Genomic DNA, 17,972 nt, shown 5'->3' with positions numbered 1-17,972 from the left:
TGCAAATCATTCAATAACTCATACATTAATAAGCAGTCAGTGCATGGATGCTTAAGGCATTTTTATGTTTGAAAATGCTTTATTTAGGCAAAAAACATTTGCTTAAATATGCATATTTTTGGACTAATAATAGGCCGTAGTCAACCACGTAACAGCATGATTAATTAATTAACTAATTTATATATTAAAATTCAAACCGTGATGTGCCGAGGGACAACTGTGTTTAAAATGACAACCACTGAGTTAAAAAAGAAAATCACAACACGTGAAACGTTTTTAGACAAATCAGATAAAGTCAAACGTTTGAAGAGAGCAGAATGAAAACCACTCTCCATTCATTTCAATGGTCTATTTGGGTGGGCCTGAGGAGTCTCTGAGTTTGAATGATGTTACACACACACACACACTTTCATAAACCACAACTTCAAGGATGTTTAGATGACCAGGAGCATCATTTGATGGGTCTACAACAACCAAGGCTGTAAGAACATTAACATCAACATTTTTTTAAAACCCATCCATCCATCCATTCTCTATGCTGCTTGTCCTCACTAGGGTTGCGGGGCTGTGCTGGAGCCTATCCCAGCTGACTTTTGGGCAAGAAGCGGGGTACACCCTGGACTGTTTTTTTAAAAAAATCCATTTTGCTTTGATTACTATTGACAGAAAACTCCACTTATTTGGTCTAACTTTACTGATATGAAATGTCACCTTTATTCATCAGCTCTGTAAGACTGGGGTAATAATAAAACATCTCTGAAATAATGACTTAGTAGTGAAATTATTCTATTCTGTGTTTGACTCATGCCAAATTTGAAATCTGCAAATGATTTGTCCACATTATGTTATCGTTGATTATGTTTGCAAATGTTGATGTTGCCGGCAAAGTAGTTTGGATTGAGGGAAAGAACGTAGGAATCATTAAGTTCTGGGTGATCCACCCATTGCTCTACAAATGTCAAATTTCAACAGAAATATTCAAAGAGGATTTGGTTTTCTCTAAGTCACCCGCTTACTTGCTAATATACTCATTCACTCCCCAGGTGACACCCCTGGCTCGTCCTAATGTGGTGTGAGGTAATGTTTCTAGGAATGGATGAAAAAGGAGGGATGGGGGTAACCGAGGAGTGAGAGGGGTGGGTGGGGGTTAGACAAAGAGTGACCCTTCTAGAATTGTATCCCACAGCTGTGTGGTGTGCATGTGTTTGATTCTAGAAGAGCTCATAACCATCAACACACTGTTTCAACTCGGACACTCCCAGCCAGCGAAGAACCCAAGCAATACTTTCATATCCAGTCACTCACGTATTTCCTTCTGTTTTGAAGAGGAAATGGTCATTGTTGACAGCATACAACCATCCCACTTTCACATCTTCATTCTCCTTCTTTTACAATTGGCTGCAACCAAGCCCTGGTTTGACACAGATCTGTAGAGGAAAAGATCGGAGCTCAGGTGTAAGGGATTAACGAAAGTACTCTGAGGGGAGTGAAACTGCATGTGCAATCCATTTACTTTACAGGTTGGTATTTACTATCGATGGCATAATAGCACAGAAGAGTGAAGGGCAAGGAAAGCTACGTTTAAAAGCAAAGCAAATGAGAATGAACAGAATAAGAATTTCATTGTGTAGAATAATTACCTGTTTTGCTGTGCATATGACAATAAATCTCTTGAATTGAATGAAGTATTGTGCTGGGCGGAACAATACAGTGTGTCCCTGCGCAGCCACACTGAGGAAAAATACCATTGCTTACAGTATTAGCAGGGCTGTCTTCGATGAAGGATGTTCATAGTCGAATCCGATTCATTAGATTTTGTCCATCGTTAACAAATAGTCAACATTTTTTTAGGAGCAGAGCTAATGGCGATCCCTACAAATAAACAAGATCTCATTTGTGACTTTTTCCACCTCAAAGAAAAAAGTTAAACACTCAGGGTAAAGATGGTAGGTGTGGAACAACAGTACCTTTATTTATTTAGTGCCACAGTAAGCAACACGGACAAAACCGAAACATGGTCACTGTCAGCACACATCAGAGGAGTGCACATAAAATAGGAACAACATGGCTTAAAAAAAAAACAATTTGCCAAAACTATCAGTGAGCAGCCTAATTTCTTGCATTAAAAGTCAGTGTCGGGATTTAAAATGAAGTTGGCATAACGGCCGAACACGTTTTAAATGATATTCAATGATTTTCAACGGTGATCCAATGATGTTCGTCAAGTTACACTTCACTTTCTGGAGTCATCTTTTACCGTTTCAAAAGACTTCCACACTTTGGATTATTTTTTAGTAGCCGTTATGAGCCAATAAGTCTGTTGATATTGACAGTCTTACTAGCGTTCAAAGCTAGCGCTCACCTCAGTTCCTTTGGATTGTGCCACTGTAGCGGATGATTTTATTAATTTGTATTAAGTGCAGGCCTTCTGTTAAACACACGTCATTTTACATTCTTTAGGCTGGTTTTGTATCAATATAAGCTATTTATAACAAAAACAAAGACATTCTTTAAAAAAAATTATGCTCAGCAGCAGCAATGGGCACCTTCATTTAGCCACAATGGTACAATCTTGATCACATGACATTTTCATATGATTTGACGGTGAGATTGATAGCCAAATCAGACACTTCCGAATCAAATCATCAAATAGTCGACTATTCTAAACACGTCTACTTATTAATTAAATTTAAACTCTTAATTATGTCTCCCGAAGTTGGACCCAAAGTGCGCCAAAGTAAAGAAAAGCCATCACCATAGAAGTGGAAATGAACATCATAAACAGCTCAGAGAGAGGAGACACGCCCACCAATATTTGTCGCTCTTTTGGTCCAAACAGCTTGACTGTTGCGACCATCATGAAGGACAAAGATAATTGAATGTTAATGAATGCTAGTGGGCTCATGGATTCCGTGTGTTATTATGGGGAGATCTGGGGGGAGAAGATGAGGTTATCCTTCCAGACTTGCCTGGCACAATACTTAGAAGGTATAAGTCAACCACAGGTATAAAAGTAAGGTAAAAAGTTGGTCTCTTTGGCATGACAAACATACCAGTGTTTTTGGCCATGACTGTAATTTATTGTGCATACTATTGCCTTTCGTACAGTTGCAAAGGGTTTCATTCCTGGCCATTGGAGCACTCCAGTGTGGATCCCAGGCATAGACCAAAGGGTTGGGTCAGGAAGGGCATCTGGCATAAAAACTAAGCCAAACAAGTCATGTGTGATTCACTGTGGAGACCACTTAAACCTAAAAACAACTATTACTTTCATTTATTATATTATAATTGCTGTATCTGCGATTGGCTGGCGACCAGTCCAGGGTGTACCCCGCCTGTTGCCCAAAGTCAGCTGGGATAGGCTCCAGCATGCCTCCGCGACCCTAATGAGGAGAAGTGGTATAGAAAATGGATGGATGGATGGATATTGCTGTATTAGACTAAATCTAGGATGATTAGAAAGCGTTTTCTACCATATTCTTTGTCGTGATATGACATCTTGTGCTTGGAACATCACAGGTTGGATTTGCACTGACTGCACTTTTAGGTGTCCTGTATGACTGCTTTTTACACCTGTTTGCTGTATTGATAAATTGCCTTCATCCAACTGTAGAGACCCAAAAGAGGTCAATTTAAGCCCACTATGTAAGGTTACCTTCGGTCTGATCTTTTATTTTTGCAAAATGGTTGTTAGGAGGTTACTATAGTGCCACAGACATACACTCCACATTGTGCAACTGCTTTGGCCGGCAACATATATGGTCAACAACAAAAATATAAACATAATATGTTCAACATGGAATACATGTGCAGATTCCGCCCTCTAGTGGACAAAAGTTACGGTAGCTTTAGTATCTGTGACTTTCAATGCACAACTAGGTCAAATACAGTTTGATCTGTCTTTATGAAGTGACTCCTGGTAGTCATATGCAGGGAACACTAAAATGTGTTAGTGAACGAGCAGTAATTGTGTTAATTGCAGTAATTGTCTTCATCTTCGTAGACATTATTTAACCCAGTGGTTCTCCATGATTTTTGTCATGACACCCTTGCGGACCGAAATGTTTTCACACACCAATACTGTTGAGAAAGTGATAATATCTATTTATTTATCTGCACTGTACAGACTGAACTTCAAACTGAAACAAGGAAAGTGCAAGAAAATGGAGACTGTGAAGCATATAAGCGTATTAAAGACTCAAATTGCGTGTTAAGTATGATAAAATTGTACTTGTTGGCATGTCTGCGGTAACATTAAAAGTACTCCCTGCCTCTCACACTCCTCCTAACAGTTCACCGCCCCACTATTTGAGAAGTACTGGTTTAACCCATCACAATAACAACAGCAAGTAAGCACTCACCATACACCCCATTGCCGGGGCAACAATTTCTTTGTGCTATACCTGCACGCCCGTGTTGGTTGGGGAAATAAGACCAGCAATATTTCAGCACAGGCAGGGGTCATTGTTTAGAGTTTGCATAGTTTTATGTTGTGAAAATACAGGGAAAGGAACACCTCTTGAGTTTGTTTATGATGAGATGTTGTGGGACCTTTCACAAAACTACAAGGAGGTTCCTCTTTAGTTCTAGTTTTTGTAGCAGTTTTAGGAAGTGTGGATCCTGCTACGCTTTTATGCAGTCAGGGTTCAGTTTTTGGTATTTTATATGGTTTGTAGTACGCCAGATGTGCATTTCAGTGCCATTTAATTTTGGTTAATTTTCTTCAAATGGTGTGCACGCCTATGTATGCAGTAAATGGTCGTGGGAAGTCTCAGTGACACATTTATTAGCTCAAAAGCATACACGAGGAATAGATCCCCTGTTTAATAGACAGCTAATGAAGTGAAATGAATGATAAATCATAATGAAAAATTGGGCAAGGGAGGTAGTGTGTGTTTGCAACCATCCATGTCATCTAATTTTGACTGTGATGAATTTAACAAAATGATTGCTAAAGTAAGCTGATGTGCATTGCAGTCTGTATCATTTATCACTCCTACTTGTCAGACAGCTTAATCAATTAATGCCCATGGTGTAATCCATCATCAGCCTTTGCATAAATACTGGTTATCAAGCCCATGCGGTGATTCTTTGCAGGTTTTATGATTTTCAGTCAAAACAAAGCAACAGCACAAGTCTGCTAAAAAAATTTACTTGAAAAATACAAATCATAAATTTTATTTTACTTACTTTTAAATACAGAGTGGTAATTGTTGCAGCATCTTCAGTTAGATTGTACTTCTTAGCCAACATATTTGTAGTGCCTTTTTTTTTTTTACATTAAATCAGCAGTTTTTGTTTGGTGTTTCCCTTACCTTAATATTAGAGGGGTCTTTCTATGCGTTCTATGATAAAAGAGGAGAGATCGCAATACACTCGGAAAGGGAAACAGTGTCTTGGTTTTGTCGTTAATTTAAAACAACAAAACATTAAATTCGTGAATTATCATTCTGGTTATTTGCTTGGACCACTCAGCCCTTATGACCATAAGTGGGTTTGATGGTTATGTTGTGACACTTTATGACACTTGTTTGTCCCACGACACCCGAAGGCGGCATTGAAGCAAACAGCTGAGGTAGAAAAAAGGGAAAAGGCGGGCAGAAGTTCCGCCTTGGTGTGACGCACGTCTCATGCTACGGTACGCCATTTGTGTCTAGCTACAAAAAGCGCGGACGGTGGGAAGATTTGCAAAATTGGAGGTAGGTTTGGGTTTTTACGCACATCCTTATTGAGTATTTGGTCATGTGTTTTGCCTAGACTTGGTTGTGTAATCAGCTGTTAATAATTATGTGCATTTTTGCTTACGTTACTGCACAGTGTCACGCTGTCAATGCTAGCCTCCTTTTTGGGCCTCTGTGCTGCCGTCGTTTTCTTGGTTCGATAGTGATTAAGACCCGCCTATTCCTTTTCTGTGATTGGACTACGAGTCAGATGGTGCAATTGTATTGGTTGATCTGTTCACATTTCAAAGTAGATGAGGAACAGGGTGCTAACTAGCAAATGGTAGCACGAAAACAAAAGTGTACCTCTCCAATGTCCCAGTAAAACTCTATTTAGACCAATAAGAGTTTTAAGCCACGTCATTTGCCGTGCAAACTAAGGCATGAAGCGTCGTGGTAGTTGTTAGCACTCACATTTACTACTGTTTGGTCGTCTTAACGTTACTTAGTAGCTAATGCTAGTACCAGTGTTAGCAACACTGTGAGGACCAGAATACTTCCAAACGACCTTTATTTCTCCGGCCGTCTCAATATATTTGGTCGTAACTGTATTATATTAAATGTAAGCTATTGTCTTTCCATTGTGTCCACTGCAAATGACTCCACTTGCTTTTATGCACGTATGAGAAAGTGTCTTTGAGGGTCCAAGCTCATGTTGCAGCGGACCATGCAGACGCTAACAAAAAAAATCAAGCTACATGTTCTGGACGTTTCCTGCCACGACACTAGATACAAGTTAAAGGAAAAAACGTTTGCCGTTTCAATATAAATTATAGTGCAAGTTTGCATATACAAATGAGCTACAGAAATACAAGCATTGAGGTTATTCAAATACCATATTTTCGCCTGTCTGGGTATTTGTCACGATCTGTTTCACTTATTACAGTACTCATCGCGACGTTATATTTATCATTGACAATGCATTACACCAAACATTATTTTAAAGTAGCTGCGAAATTCTACATCCGGATTCACATTGCCGTTTTGTCCATGATGTCCCAATAGCAGATAGTGAGAAAACAGCTGCTTCTACTGTATAAAGCTGCCTGAATTGTATAATTAAGCAAACAAAAAACATCGCCGGCTGTAAACGGTAGATGGCGACATTAACACGTATTTGACCAGACAATCTTGCTGGGACACTTGATCATCTGTAACTTGATTACAATACATTTGTGGTTTAACTATAATACATTTTCATTCCTCTAAATTGTGTATGAGGGAAATGGAAGTAGCCAAATTGAAGTGTGCTTCATATCGTTTCACATAGGTGCTTGATTCATCTTCAACTCGAGCCATTTTCACAGCGTTATGTAAGTACAGCAAGACATGATATAGATAAGAAACCTATGGAATTTATATGAGAAAAGAAGACTCCTTTGGACAAAATGCCAAACAAGGGACAGCCAGATGATGTGGAGATGGAGGATGCACAAGTCAACTCACCCAGTACAACTCTGGAGATTGAAAAAGTTGATGCAGCACCCACGCGGAAGCTGCAACCAGGCTCTCTGAGTGAAAATGAGACTACTCGATGCACCGTCTGTGACTTCTCAGCAAAATGCTCAAGATCACTGAAGATTCACTATGCAAGGAAACATAAGAGGAGCGCTAAAGAAAATGTAAAAACAGCTGAGGACAGCGAAAACATCTCAGATGACAACCCAGGTGAAGTTCAAAAAGAGATCGACATGGAGACAGAGAGTGCTACTCAAGTTCAACAAAACATTGAATCTAATCTCAATCCTAATCTTGAGCCTAATGAGCCGAGCTCAGCTTCCCATGAGGGTGGTTTAAGTAGAAAGGTGGTGACATGGGCCCAGGAGGCAACTCAAGAGCAGACTGTATCTCCTCAAGAGAGAAGAGTGAGCAAACGAACCCCAAAACCCAAGATTATATATTCATGCAACTACTGTGGACAGGAGTTTAGGGACCAGTCTCCTCTTGATGTACATATCCAGAGACACCACAGCAAAGACACCCCATACACATGTGAGTATTTGCTCTTTGCTGTTTAGTAATTTAGCTTAACATACCAGAGTACATACCCCCCCAAAAAATGTTATGCTTCATGATGAAATTATTTGTATCAATTGTCTTTTAGTTGGTGATGAAGAAAACATGGATGAAGAAGAGGAGGCTGAAGACAGTGAAAGTTCTTTAAAGATTACCCCTGTACAAGTGATGCTAAAACGTCCAGTGAGCAGAACTCAACTGAAGTGTGCAAACTGCGATTTCAAGGTATTCACACGCTCCTTGCTAGAGAGCCATGCTCGCGTCAAGCACCCCGGCTTGGATTGGTACCGCTGTAAATTATGTAACTTCTTTTCCGCTACATCTGAATGGATGGACAGACATCTTTGCTCAGATACCCACATGCAACATCTGGTCAGGCAGAATAGTGAAGAGTCTTCCTGCACGGCGGAGTATGTTGAGAGGGTAAACAAAGGAGATGGAGGTGGAGATGGCATAGCTGTTGTGGCCCAGGGAATCAAAGAGTCAATGGAGGCAGCTCAAGCTGTAGCAGAAGAAGAAGAAGAAGAAGAAGAAGACGATGTGGAATTGGAGCCTCCAAAACGGAAAAGAGGGAGGCCAAAACAAGTGTCCTCAACCAAATGTGGTTATTGTGGCTTAATTGTATCTAATGCCACCAACCTAGGTATCCATGTTCGTCGTAAACACAGCAAGGAATATGTTTACCGGTGTACTGTGTGCAATTATAGCTGTGTGACCAAAGGAGACATAGATCGTCATTGTATCACAAAAAAACACATGAAGCGTGTTCAACAGTGTGCAAACAGCCCTGCCAAAAATCTTGAAAGCACTTCACCTCAGGAACCCACAGATACACAATCCCCGGAACCAAATGAAACATCACAGTCCACAGAAATACAGCAGGACTCGGAAGTCGCCAAAGAACACAGCAAAGAAGATCGACTCGTGTCATATACAAGCCCACAAGAAGATCAATATGACCGTGTTCTTTGCAGCCATTGCGATTTTGTAGCTCAGTCAGTCTCCTCCCTCCATCTTCATGTGAAAAAAAAACACACCAGGGACTATGAATATGTCTGTCTGGCATGCAAATACTACGCTTTAACAAGCAAGGAAATGACTCGCCATGCCAGCACAGACCGACACAAGGAAAAAAGCCAGATATACCTGGCATCACAGGAGAATGGTGGTCAAATGTCGGCACAGCTCAAGGATCCTATTGGTGCAATGGTGCATCCTGAGTCTGAACCTTTAAGCCTCCCAGAAGAATCAAAGCAAAGTTCAGACAAAAAACTTGAAGAAAAATGTCAGGACACAGTGGCATCTTTTGTCAGTACTAAGCCTGTTGATGCTGCAGAGGAAAAGGAAGCAGACAACATTACAGCTTCCTCTGGCGATCAAGATTCGACTGACTGTACAGTAAGACAAACTGCACCGTCTGATACCAAGTCCCCAACAGAGATTGAACTTGTCGTGCAACAGTCTCAGCAACAAAGCCAAGCAGAAGATGACAAACACGTGGAAGGGATAAGCACAGAAAAAAGCTCTCTGTCAGTTCCGAAACCGTCCAATGCCGGTGCTTTCGATGCCTGCATTGTGTCTGTGAAGGCCCTTGCTCAGCAGGACAAGGCACGGTTAGAGGGGCTTCCTTTGGAAGGCCAGGATGCTGTTGAAGGTTTGACAAGAGAAGCACCAGAATCCTCTGTGCTTCTGTCCCATGTCTATGTTAAAAAGTTTGAACCCACAGAAAGAAAGACAAAGAATGAGGCCAAATTGAGCAGCACCGGAATCCGCTGTGATGACTGTGGCTTTTTGGCAGACGGGCTCAGCGGTCTGAATGTCCACATCTCAATGAAGCACCCGACCAAAGATAAGCATTTCCACTGCTTGGTGTGTGGCAAGTCATTCTACACTGAGAGCAACCTGCATCAGCACCTGACCAGTGCCTCCCACATCCGAAATGAGCAGAACAGCCTTGAAGAACGACTTGAAGGTGGAGCATGCTTCAAGTGTACTAAATGCACAGACCGCTTCGAAACGGAACAAGACCTGTTTATTCACATAAAGGAGAAACATGACGAGCTGCTGAAACAAGTCAACAAATATGTGTTGGAGGACACCGAACAGATCAATCGTGAGCGGGAAGAGCACCAAGGCAACGTTTGCAAGTACTGCGGCAAAGTGGGCAAGAGCAGTAACTCCATGGCCTTTCTGGCACACATTCGCACACACACTGGTATGTATCCTGCATTTGTGTATGTTGTTGTTATCTCACATGCACCACAGTGCATATAGAAAACACACCTATGTTAACATACAAGGATTTTCTTAATATAAAAAATAGACACCACAATACATTGCCCACTCTCCAACTTTGTCACATTGCAAGGACATCCCTTGTGCACAGTTTTCTTGAGGTCACCCCACAAAATTTGAGTGGAATGAAGGTCTGGGTCCTCTGTCTGTCTAGACCATCCCAAAACTTCAATTGCAATTTTGTAAAGTTTAGCCCAAAATTGGCTGCTATTTTGTGCTGTTCATAAGTTCATACTAAAGCCCCAAAGAAAGCAACCCCACAGCATGTTTACAGGTAAATATTCAATATTTATATATTTACAGGTGTATAAGCTGCATGTGTCCACATCTTAAAATGGCATATATAATCCGTGAGGACCAGGCAGCTCTTTATTTGTCAGGAGCCAATTATGAGCTATGAAAAAAAACCCACAACAAGCTTGTCAACCCATTGGAAATTGCAGGAGGTCATTACTCAATATCACAGTCTGACTGAAGGTGTCATCTTACAAGCAACACTAAACTCATCGCACAGCAAATTAACACTCAAAAGGTATACCTAATAAATATACAAACATGTACCAAAACGAGTTAAAAAAAAACTTTTCCCATAACGCATTAAGTTTTAGCAAATCATTTCATTTGAGGACAAGCAGCATAGTAAATGGATGGATGGCACTGCAATGCTGCGTCTGTCCACCAGAGGAGCCCAGAGGGAGTCATTGCAGCACCCAAATTAATGCGTTGCTCAGATGCAGTGCATTATGGGAAGACTTTAAAGGAGTTTTTTTTTTTTTTTTTAGGTGCAGTGTTCCCTTGTTTATCACGGGGGAAAGGTTCCCAAAATAACCTGCAATAAGTAAAATCCAAGACGTAGGCTCGGCCTGTAATAGCGTTCATATGATGTAATATAAAAAAAAGAAGCACTAGAAAAATTCTGCAAAAGAGCGAATCCACAAAAGGTGAACTGCGATAGAGTGAGGGAACACTATACCTTTTGAGTGTTGCTGTGTGATGAATTTTGTGTTCTTAGTAAGATGACACCGTGAGTCAGACTTCTATATTGCTATACTGTTATATATAATGACCTCCTGTGATTTCCAAAGTGTTGACAAGCTTGTTGTGAGTGCACTGATATCTCGTGATTGGCTCCTGCCTCACTGACTTAGCACAGTATTTAAACAATTGGTAGTAGTTCTGAAATAAAGGAGATGTCACAAGATTAGAATTTAGCCATACATTAGCTGCATTGTTATAAAACCCGGTAAGAAAAAAGTAGTGGCTTACACACCAGAATTTACGGTAATACATTGTGTTTATAAAATGCCTATTCACAAAAACACTTTAGCAATATCATTTAGTCATATTTACTCGCTATTGACAAATTCCATTTGCAGTATTTGCAAACAGCTCAAAAACAAATGCTGAAGCAAACATTAAAAAGGTGACTACAAACACAATAAGACATAATGAAAACATGAATTACGTTTTGTATGAGCCACTGTAAATCTTGCATGGAAGTATGAAGTAAAGTGGGACAGTGTGTAGTATTCTTATATGCGTGTGTGTGTGTGTGTTTGCGTATGTACACGTGTGGGGGGAAAAAAAAAATCGGCCCAGAGAATTGGGATTTCAATTCTAAGTAAAAAATCTTTCACATTTTTTGCAGAATCGTGTAGCCCTAATGTTCACTATCTATACACACTGTAGCTACGCTTTTGGCGCACTCTGTGGTTTTAAAAGCAGGTCAGAGCTCTTTTCCGCATTAAAATGCATGATCAGAAGCTGCTCTCACTCTGAAACTGACAAGTTGTTTAATGTAAGTAAAAACCTGACAATTATACAGATGGGATGAACTGTTAGTGCCATGGCACGGCAGACTGGATTGGGCCATAAAATGAAGTGAAAGTGCAATGGCACCTTAGCGTGAATTGGGCCATAAAAATGCTGGTGTAGTGAAATCTTGCATCTGTGTAGTTGATATTATATAGATGGGAAGAAAGGGTGTTTTAAACCCTAAGTTTGGGGAAAGATGTAGACTTTTTAACCTTCAGATTTAGGCAATCCTCTTTCACTTAGGTAGGTTTTTGAAAAAGAGAGAGAGAATATCAAATCAATTTTTGTAAATTCAGTGTTATCATGTTGTGAGGGATAATATGCCAATGCTTTTATTTTCATGATCTCACTTTGAGTTCATTTAACTTTACCGCTAAATATTTTTGAGTTCTTTACAGCATGTTGATTCATTTAATTCTTAAATTGAGCAACATACAACCCCTTTTTGGCACAGGGACCTAATGTTAACGGAAGACTGCACTTTTTTTTTTTTATTTTACCCATAATCCACAATCCTTATGTGAGACATCAACACAAATGTCTTTCTCGTTTCTGTGCCTTCTAAAGATATAAACACAGATACAAAGACAGAGCTAAGAATGCATGTAATGGAAACACATATTCCGCCTATAAAGTCGTCTGGGAAAAAAAACACCAAACACCAAAAATCGGCAACGATGCTCCATTTGCATATAATGTGACGTGCATACTAACCAAGCTACAGCAACATTCTTATTATTATAATTCATTTTGTGATGCCAATCGAACTCTCGCCCGCAGCGCATCACAATGCACTTAGAACGCCTCAGGCGACAACCGAAGGGTAAAGCTACATATTGGAGCTGCTGCTTTGTTTTTATTTTTGAGTTTGGAAAAGTTTATGGTAGTTGGAGGCTTTACTTTCTATGTTGCTATGTGAAATCAATGCGCCCGGGAAGGAAGTTCCGGTAATGCTTAAAGGGACCAAAATACGACAAAACAGTGTAAGTATTACATGCTATCAGTAAAGTGCCTGTTACTACATGGTCACAGCATGTATATAAAACCATTAAACCTTGTTGGTGGTTTTTGGAGGTGTTTTAATAGCGGTCTTTATAGGCAGCATAGGTGTGTCCCATTACGAGCAGTCACTTTTTATCTGTTTTTATATCTTTAGAACACACAGAAAAGAGAAAAACATGTCTCACAAGGATTGTGGATGTTGGGCAAAATTCCAAAAACATGCAGTTTTCCTTTAAAGCTACTGTCTACTATAGCCAGGTAAAAGCTGTTTCAGTAGAGGTGACGGTAAAGACTGATTGGGCTTCACAACAGCAAGAGAAACGCTAATGGACCGCAGATTGGGATTCCCTGAGCAACGCTTGTATGGTCAGAGACATGTGCGACTCATAATTGATGTGTCCATTACCAAGACTCAGTTGTAATTATAGTCAATAAGTCTCTGTAAATGTGTTAACGCTGAGGCTAAAAGCATTGGAGGTCCAAAGAGAGGTGGGCTAATAATTTAAAATAATCAATGCAGACGTATTCAAAGCCTTTAATTTCCCTTGTGTCTGGATGTCCACAGTTGTGTACGTGTGTGAGCGGCAAAATGCGTAGTGAATGTGTGTATATGTCAGCCTTCATGGCTAGTTGATTATCCCCAATCCATTAAGATTTATCCTGTCATTTATAATGCAAAGCAGAGACTTGCTCAGGGCTTTGGCTAGGAAATGTTCGACAGGTTAAGACCATACGGTGTTCTGTTACATCTCCCTGACCATGTGTATTAATTGCTTTTAAAATCAACTTAATGCAGGAATGGGATGTGAGGGAACCATCAATAAATGCCCTTCTCCACTTTGAATGTTTCATTCCCTCTTCTGCTCAAACATTAATGAGACTTGGATTCCATAATCCATTTTCTGTGTCTGTGGCTGGCCTATGTCAGTATTATAGCTTTGTTGTGCACCACAAGTCCCTGCAACAGTAATCATTTTAATTTGTCAGTATTGTTGTGCCAGATCTGGTCTATGGCTGCCAATATTTAACTGGTCAAAGCTGTGAGAATTGGAGGTTAAATACAAGATTAATGTTGAGCTCCTAATAACAGTGTCTATAAATTCCTACCTGACAACAGCATTATTCTTTTGCAGTCAGTGTTACTTAGGAAAATGAAATCTGTGACTCCAAAGTGCTGAGAGATGTCAACAGGTCAAGGGCACATTGAGCTTTAGTTGGCCTTTTTAAATTTTTGTTTAAATTCATAGGATTTACACTTTCGGTCATGAAATTTTGGTTTTCATATGGTGGAAAACAACAATCTTTCTTAATTCTGACAGCATATGCCAGTTGTTATTATTGCTTAAGTTCCCTCATTATAGTGAGTTATTTACTTTTTATATGGCAGTCATTTATTCTTGGAATTTGTTTATCGGGCTGTGGAGCAGCGCAATGGGGGTCTGCCAGTTTGGAGGCTGAGAGCATGTCCAGATTCTTTTAATTACGACCTAGTTTTTATCCTCTTGATTAATCACTGAAATCAGAAGAAGCTAGTGGGAGGTTGCACACAGATTTGTCAATTTGTCCCTTAAAGGAAACGTGTGCACATTTCCATTTTGCCAATGAGCGCACTACTGGAATTTGCATTTTTAGGTAAATTGGTCACTTTTTCACTTGGGTGGTTTGTCTGACTTAAGACTGAGCATCAAAGTAATGGGTCCACATGGTGAAAGGGCATTCACAGAAATGTAATGTGATATAAATATGAGAAAAAAAAACGTATACTCCAAGCCCTTCGCTGGCAGGATTTGTCAAAATGTTCCACGTTCAAGGTAGGATAAGATGGATGGGTCTTCCAGCAGGACAATGACCAAATACACACAACAAAAAAAATTACCCCCTGTCCATGTCTTTGTAAGAGTGTACACTTAAAAAATCAGCAGGGAATCAAATAATGATTACCCCCCCGCTGTACATTTCAACAATTTTCTTGAACTTCATTCATACAAAAGCTAAAAAAGCAGAATCAATTTTGATAGCTTAAAATGTACTGGCACCACCATCGACAAAACTATTACAGATCAGATGTGAGGCTTAAAGCATCGCATTGTGTATGGACGTGCAGCTAAACATCACATAGCTCCAGTCACTTCTCAGGAAATGAATTAGTCATTCGCTATCTCATCAGGGACACGAGGGAGCCACATCACCCGTGTGGAAAGCAGTATTAATTTAACATGACACAGCATTGATGGTCAATTTCAGTTTCATGACGGGTGTTTAAGTGGAGCGGTGAAGTATTAATGTGATAAGATGTGAGAACTGAGGGATGTTACATCTTTTTTCTGTCTGTCACGACTCATTCAAACCATTCGTACAAATCAGCTTTAGACACACCCCTTGGTGAAACCCTAATTTTCGATTTTCCGTGTGAGCAAAGAGGAGTGATCTAAAAGATGGAGAAGAATGTGTTGTTTCAGGCCGCACGGTGGTCTGTGGTCTAGTGGTTAGCACGTTGGCCAACACAGTAACAGCTTGGAGATCGGGAAGGCCTGGGTTCGATTCTCCCCTGGGCATTTCTTTGTGGAGTTTGCATGTTCTCCCCGTGTGCGCGTGGGTTTTCTCCGGGTACTCCGGCACATTCCAAAAAAAACATGCAGGTGAGGTTAATTGACGACTCTAAATTGCCCGTAGGTATGAATGTGAGTGTGAATAGGTGATTGTCCTGTGATTGGCTGGCGACTGGCGACCAGTCCAGGGTGTACCCGAAGTCTGGATAGGCTCCAGCATGCCCCTGCGACCCTAATGAGGAAGCAGCGGTATAGAGGATGGATGGAATGTGTTGTTTCATTCGCAGATATAAGGATGTGGTTGTGTGATTGAAATATTTACATGTGTGGGTTACAGTATGGACATCTGAAATGATGCATTTGCCTTTGCTGCAGACCATGCGTAGACCCTCCCACCCTCTGTGTTTATGGGCCTTGTTAGCACACGCTTGCCTTTCAATCTTCGTTACCGGTTTAAGATTCAATGTGTCATACTTCCAGCTTGCAGCAAGTGAACCGTGACTGAACGAATTAGTAATCTACATAAAGTGCTTAATCAATTCACTAGCTGCCCCTAGAATAAATATTGCAGAATGTTTTGGAATATTCACCTAGAAAGAGTGTCATTTTGCTCAGAGATGCAAACGTGGATATCATAAAAGGCTGGTATCGTACTGCCTAGCATTGGCTTGCACTGTTTGCAATAGCTACACCATACGGACAAAGAGATAATTTTATCAATTGGTTAAGTTCCTCTTGAATTTTAACTGTACACCAGAAGTGCGTGTCGGGGGCCTGTGGGATAGTATAGATTCACAATCATACATCATCCACACGGATGCATTCATCCTGATTTTGTAATGTTCATAACTTTTTATTTCTTGTTAAATGTAGTTTAGGAACTAAAACATGCCTGTGGCCCATTGTGTTTTGCATTGCAGCAAGGTCTTTGGAACATTCGTGTAAATCACACTGATGACGGTGCAGTACCAATGTGTTTACTAACTAAACACATTATCTGCCAATCAGAGTACTCAGATAGTATATGCTTGATATTTTTTTCTGTGAATGGATGGCAGCAACACAACTGAAGATGTTTTTGTCAATTTGCAAAATTGGCCATGACACATGTCGCACGAGTGTTTTAAGGCCATGTTTGCACGGATACAGTGGAACCTTGGTTAGCATCATTAATCTATTCTAAATGACGCTAACCCAATCAAAATTTCCCACAAGAAACTATTTAAGTCCAATTGATCCGTTCCAGAAATTTTTATAGTTTTACACTTATATTTTTACATGCAGAAAACAATTCCAAATGCATTTCCATACAAATAAATGAATTAAAGGGATGAATGAACATTTAAGGTTACTTGTACCTTTATTGAAGATGTGATTCTTGACGTGATTGTTCACAAAGACATCATGTAGGAGCAAGATAAATACAGACACCACCTTCATGTTTTGCCATGAGTTATTTAGTGACTTCAGTAGTGTTTCTCACCTCAATAATCCAAAATGGAGCCAAAGAAAGTTGCAAGTGCCAGCATTTGATAAAGAAGGTCAAAAACAAAACAAAACACTTTTGAATTCAGGAAACAACTTGTGACAAAACATGAAGGTAGTGTTCGTGTTGATCTCGCTGCCACATTGTGCTTTGGGAACAGTCACATCTTCTATAAAGGTAAAAGTAACCTTACATGTTTATTTATCCCTTTTATTCATCATTTATAGTATATGCATTTAGAGCTGTTTTATGCATATAAAACTATCATTGTAAAACTAAAAACGTGTTTTGTGTTCACATTGTTGAGCGTTAAACTGCTGATGACATCATAGACGGGCGACATAGCTGATTTCCGGTTCCAGTTGCCATTTTGTTAGCAAGCTAAGGATAAAAATACATTAAGAACACAGCTGGATTGACAAAGTGTATTAAAAACAAGATGCGCGCCGTGTTTTACATTAACTGGAGAACATATGCAAACCGAGGCAAAATTTGGCCGTAAATTTCTGACGCGAGCCAGGGCATAGAGCTTTTGGTAAACTCTGCAGGGTTTCCCCTAGGATGGGCTGCATGGGAGGGCGGACTGCCGCCGCCGTGACGTCTTCAATTTTTTAAAATTATGACAAATAGCAATTTTTATGACTTTTATCTGCCTTGTATAAACAGTATCAATTGAAAGTCCAGGGTTATGATAGCATGGGTGTATCCAATGTGCAGCACTATTAAAGCTACTTTTACAAAAAGAAACGAGAGGTGAGCTATGTGTTTTATGTGGCTGCCAACATTTTAATTGCACTTCATTTACAAAGCAAATCTCCACTCAGTGTTTTGGTTACACATGCGCAAGTGCCAACAGAACAGACAGGCGATTCCGTTGCATGTTTATCAAAAATAAAAAGCAGTACTATAAGCTATACAGTATGTATTTATATAGCATATATATCCATTCATACAATATATTACTCAAGTAAAAAAAAAAAACAAACAACCTGCGTTTTAAGGTGTGGCGGCTTTTATTTTGCCATGAAGGTGCGCTACGATCAATTACATGTAGTGGAAACCCTGCTCTGGCCAGCATGGAGATTAAGT

General features: G+C 40.0%; 1 protein-coding gene across 7 annotated transcripts in view; it reads left to right on the top strand.

Annotated features, from left to right (window-relative positions):
- The first annotated feature begins 5,603 nt into the window (after positions 1-5,603).
- znf407 (zinc finger protein 407) overlaps positions 5,604-17,972 on the top strand; it is a 191,083-nt gene continuing 178,714 nt past the window's right edge. For all 7 annotated transcript variants that reach the window (XR_008571946.1, XM_054780923.1, XM_054780921.1 and 4 more), the window contains exons 1-3: positions 5,604-5,699; positions 6,991-7,712; positions 7,825-9,951. Coding sequence is in view for 6 of the 7 variants with exons in the window: in XM_054780923.1 (XP_054636898.1) it covers positions 7,109-7,712; positions 7,825-9,951 (2,731 nt within the window). In the remaining variant the exon portion in view is untranslated. The remainder of the gene's footprint in view (positions 5,700-6,990; positions 7,713-7,824; positions 9,952-17,972) is intronic.

The sequence above is a fragment of the Dunckerocampus dactyliophorus genome, chromosome 7, assembly GCF_027744805.1.
Source record: "Dunckerocampus dactyliophorus isolate RoL2022-P2 chromosome 7, RoL_Ddac_1.1, whole genome shotgun sequence".
Lineage (NCBI taxonomy): Eukaryota > Metazoa > Chordata > Actinopteri > Syngnathiformes > Syngnathidae > Dunckerocampus > Dunckerocampus dactyliophorus.
This window is presented reverse-complemented; position numbering and strand designations above follow the sequence as displayed.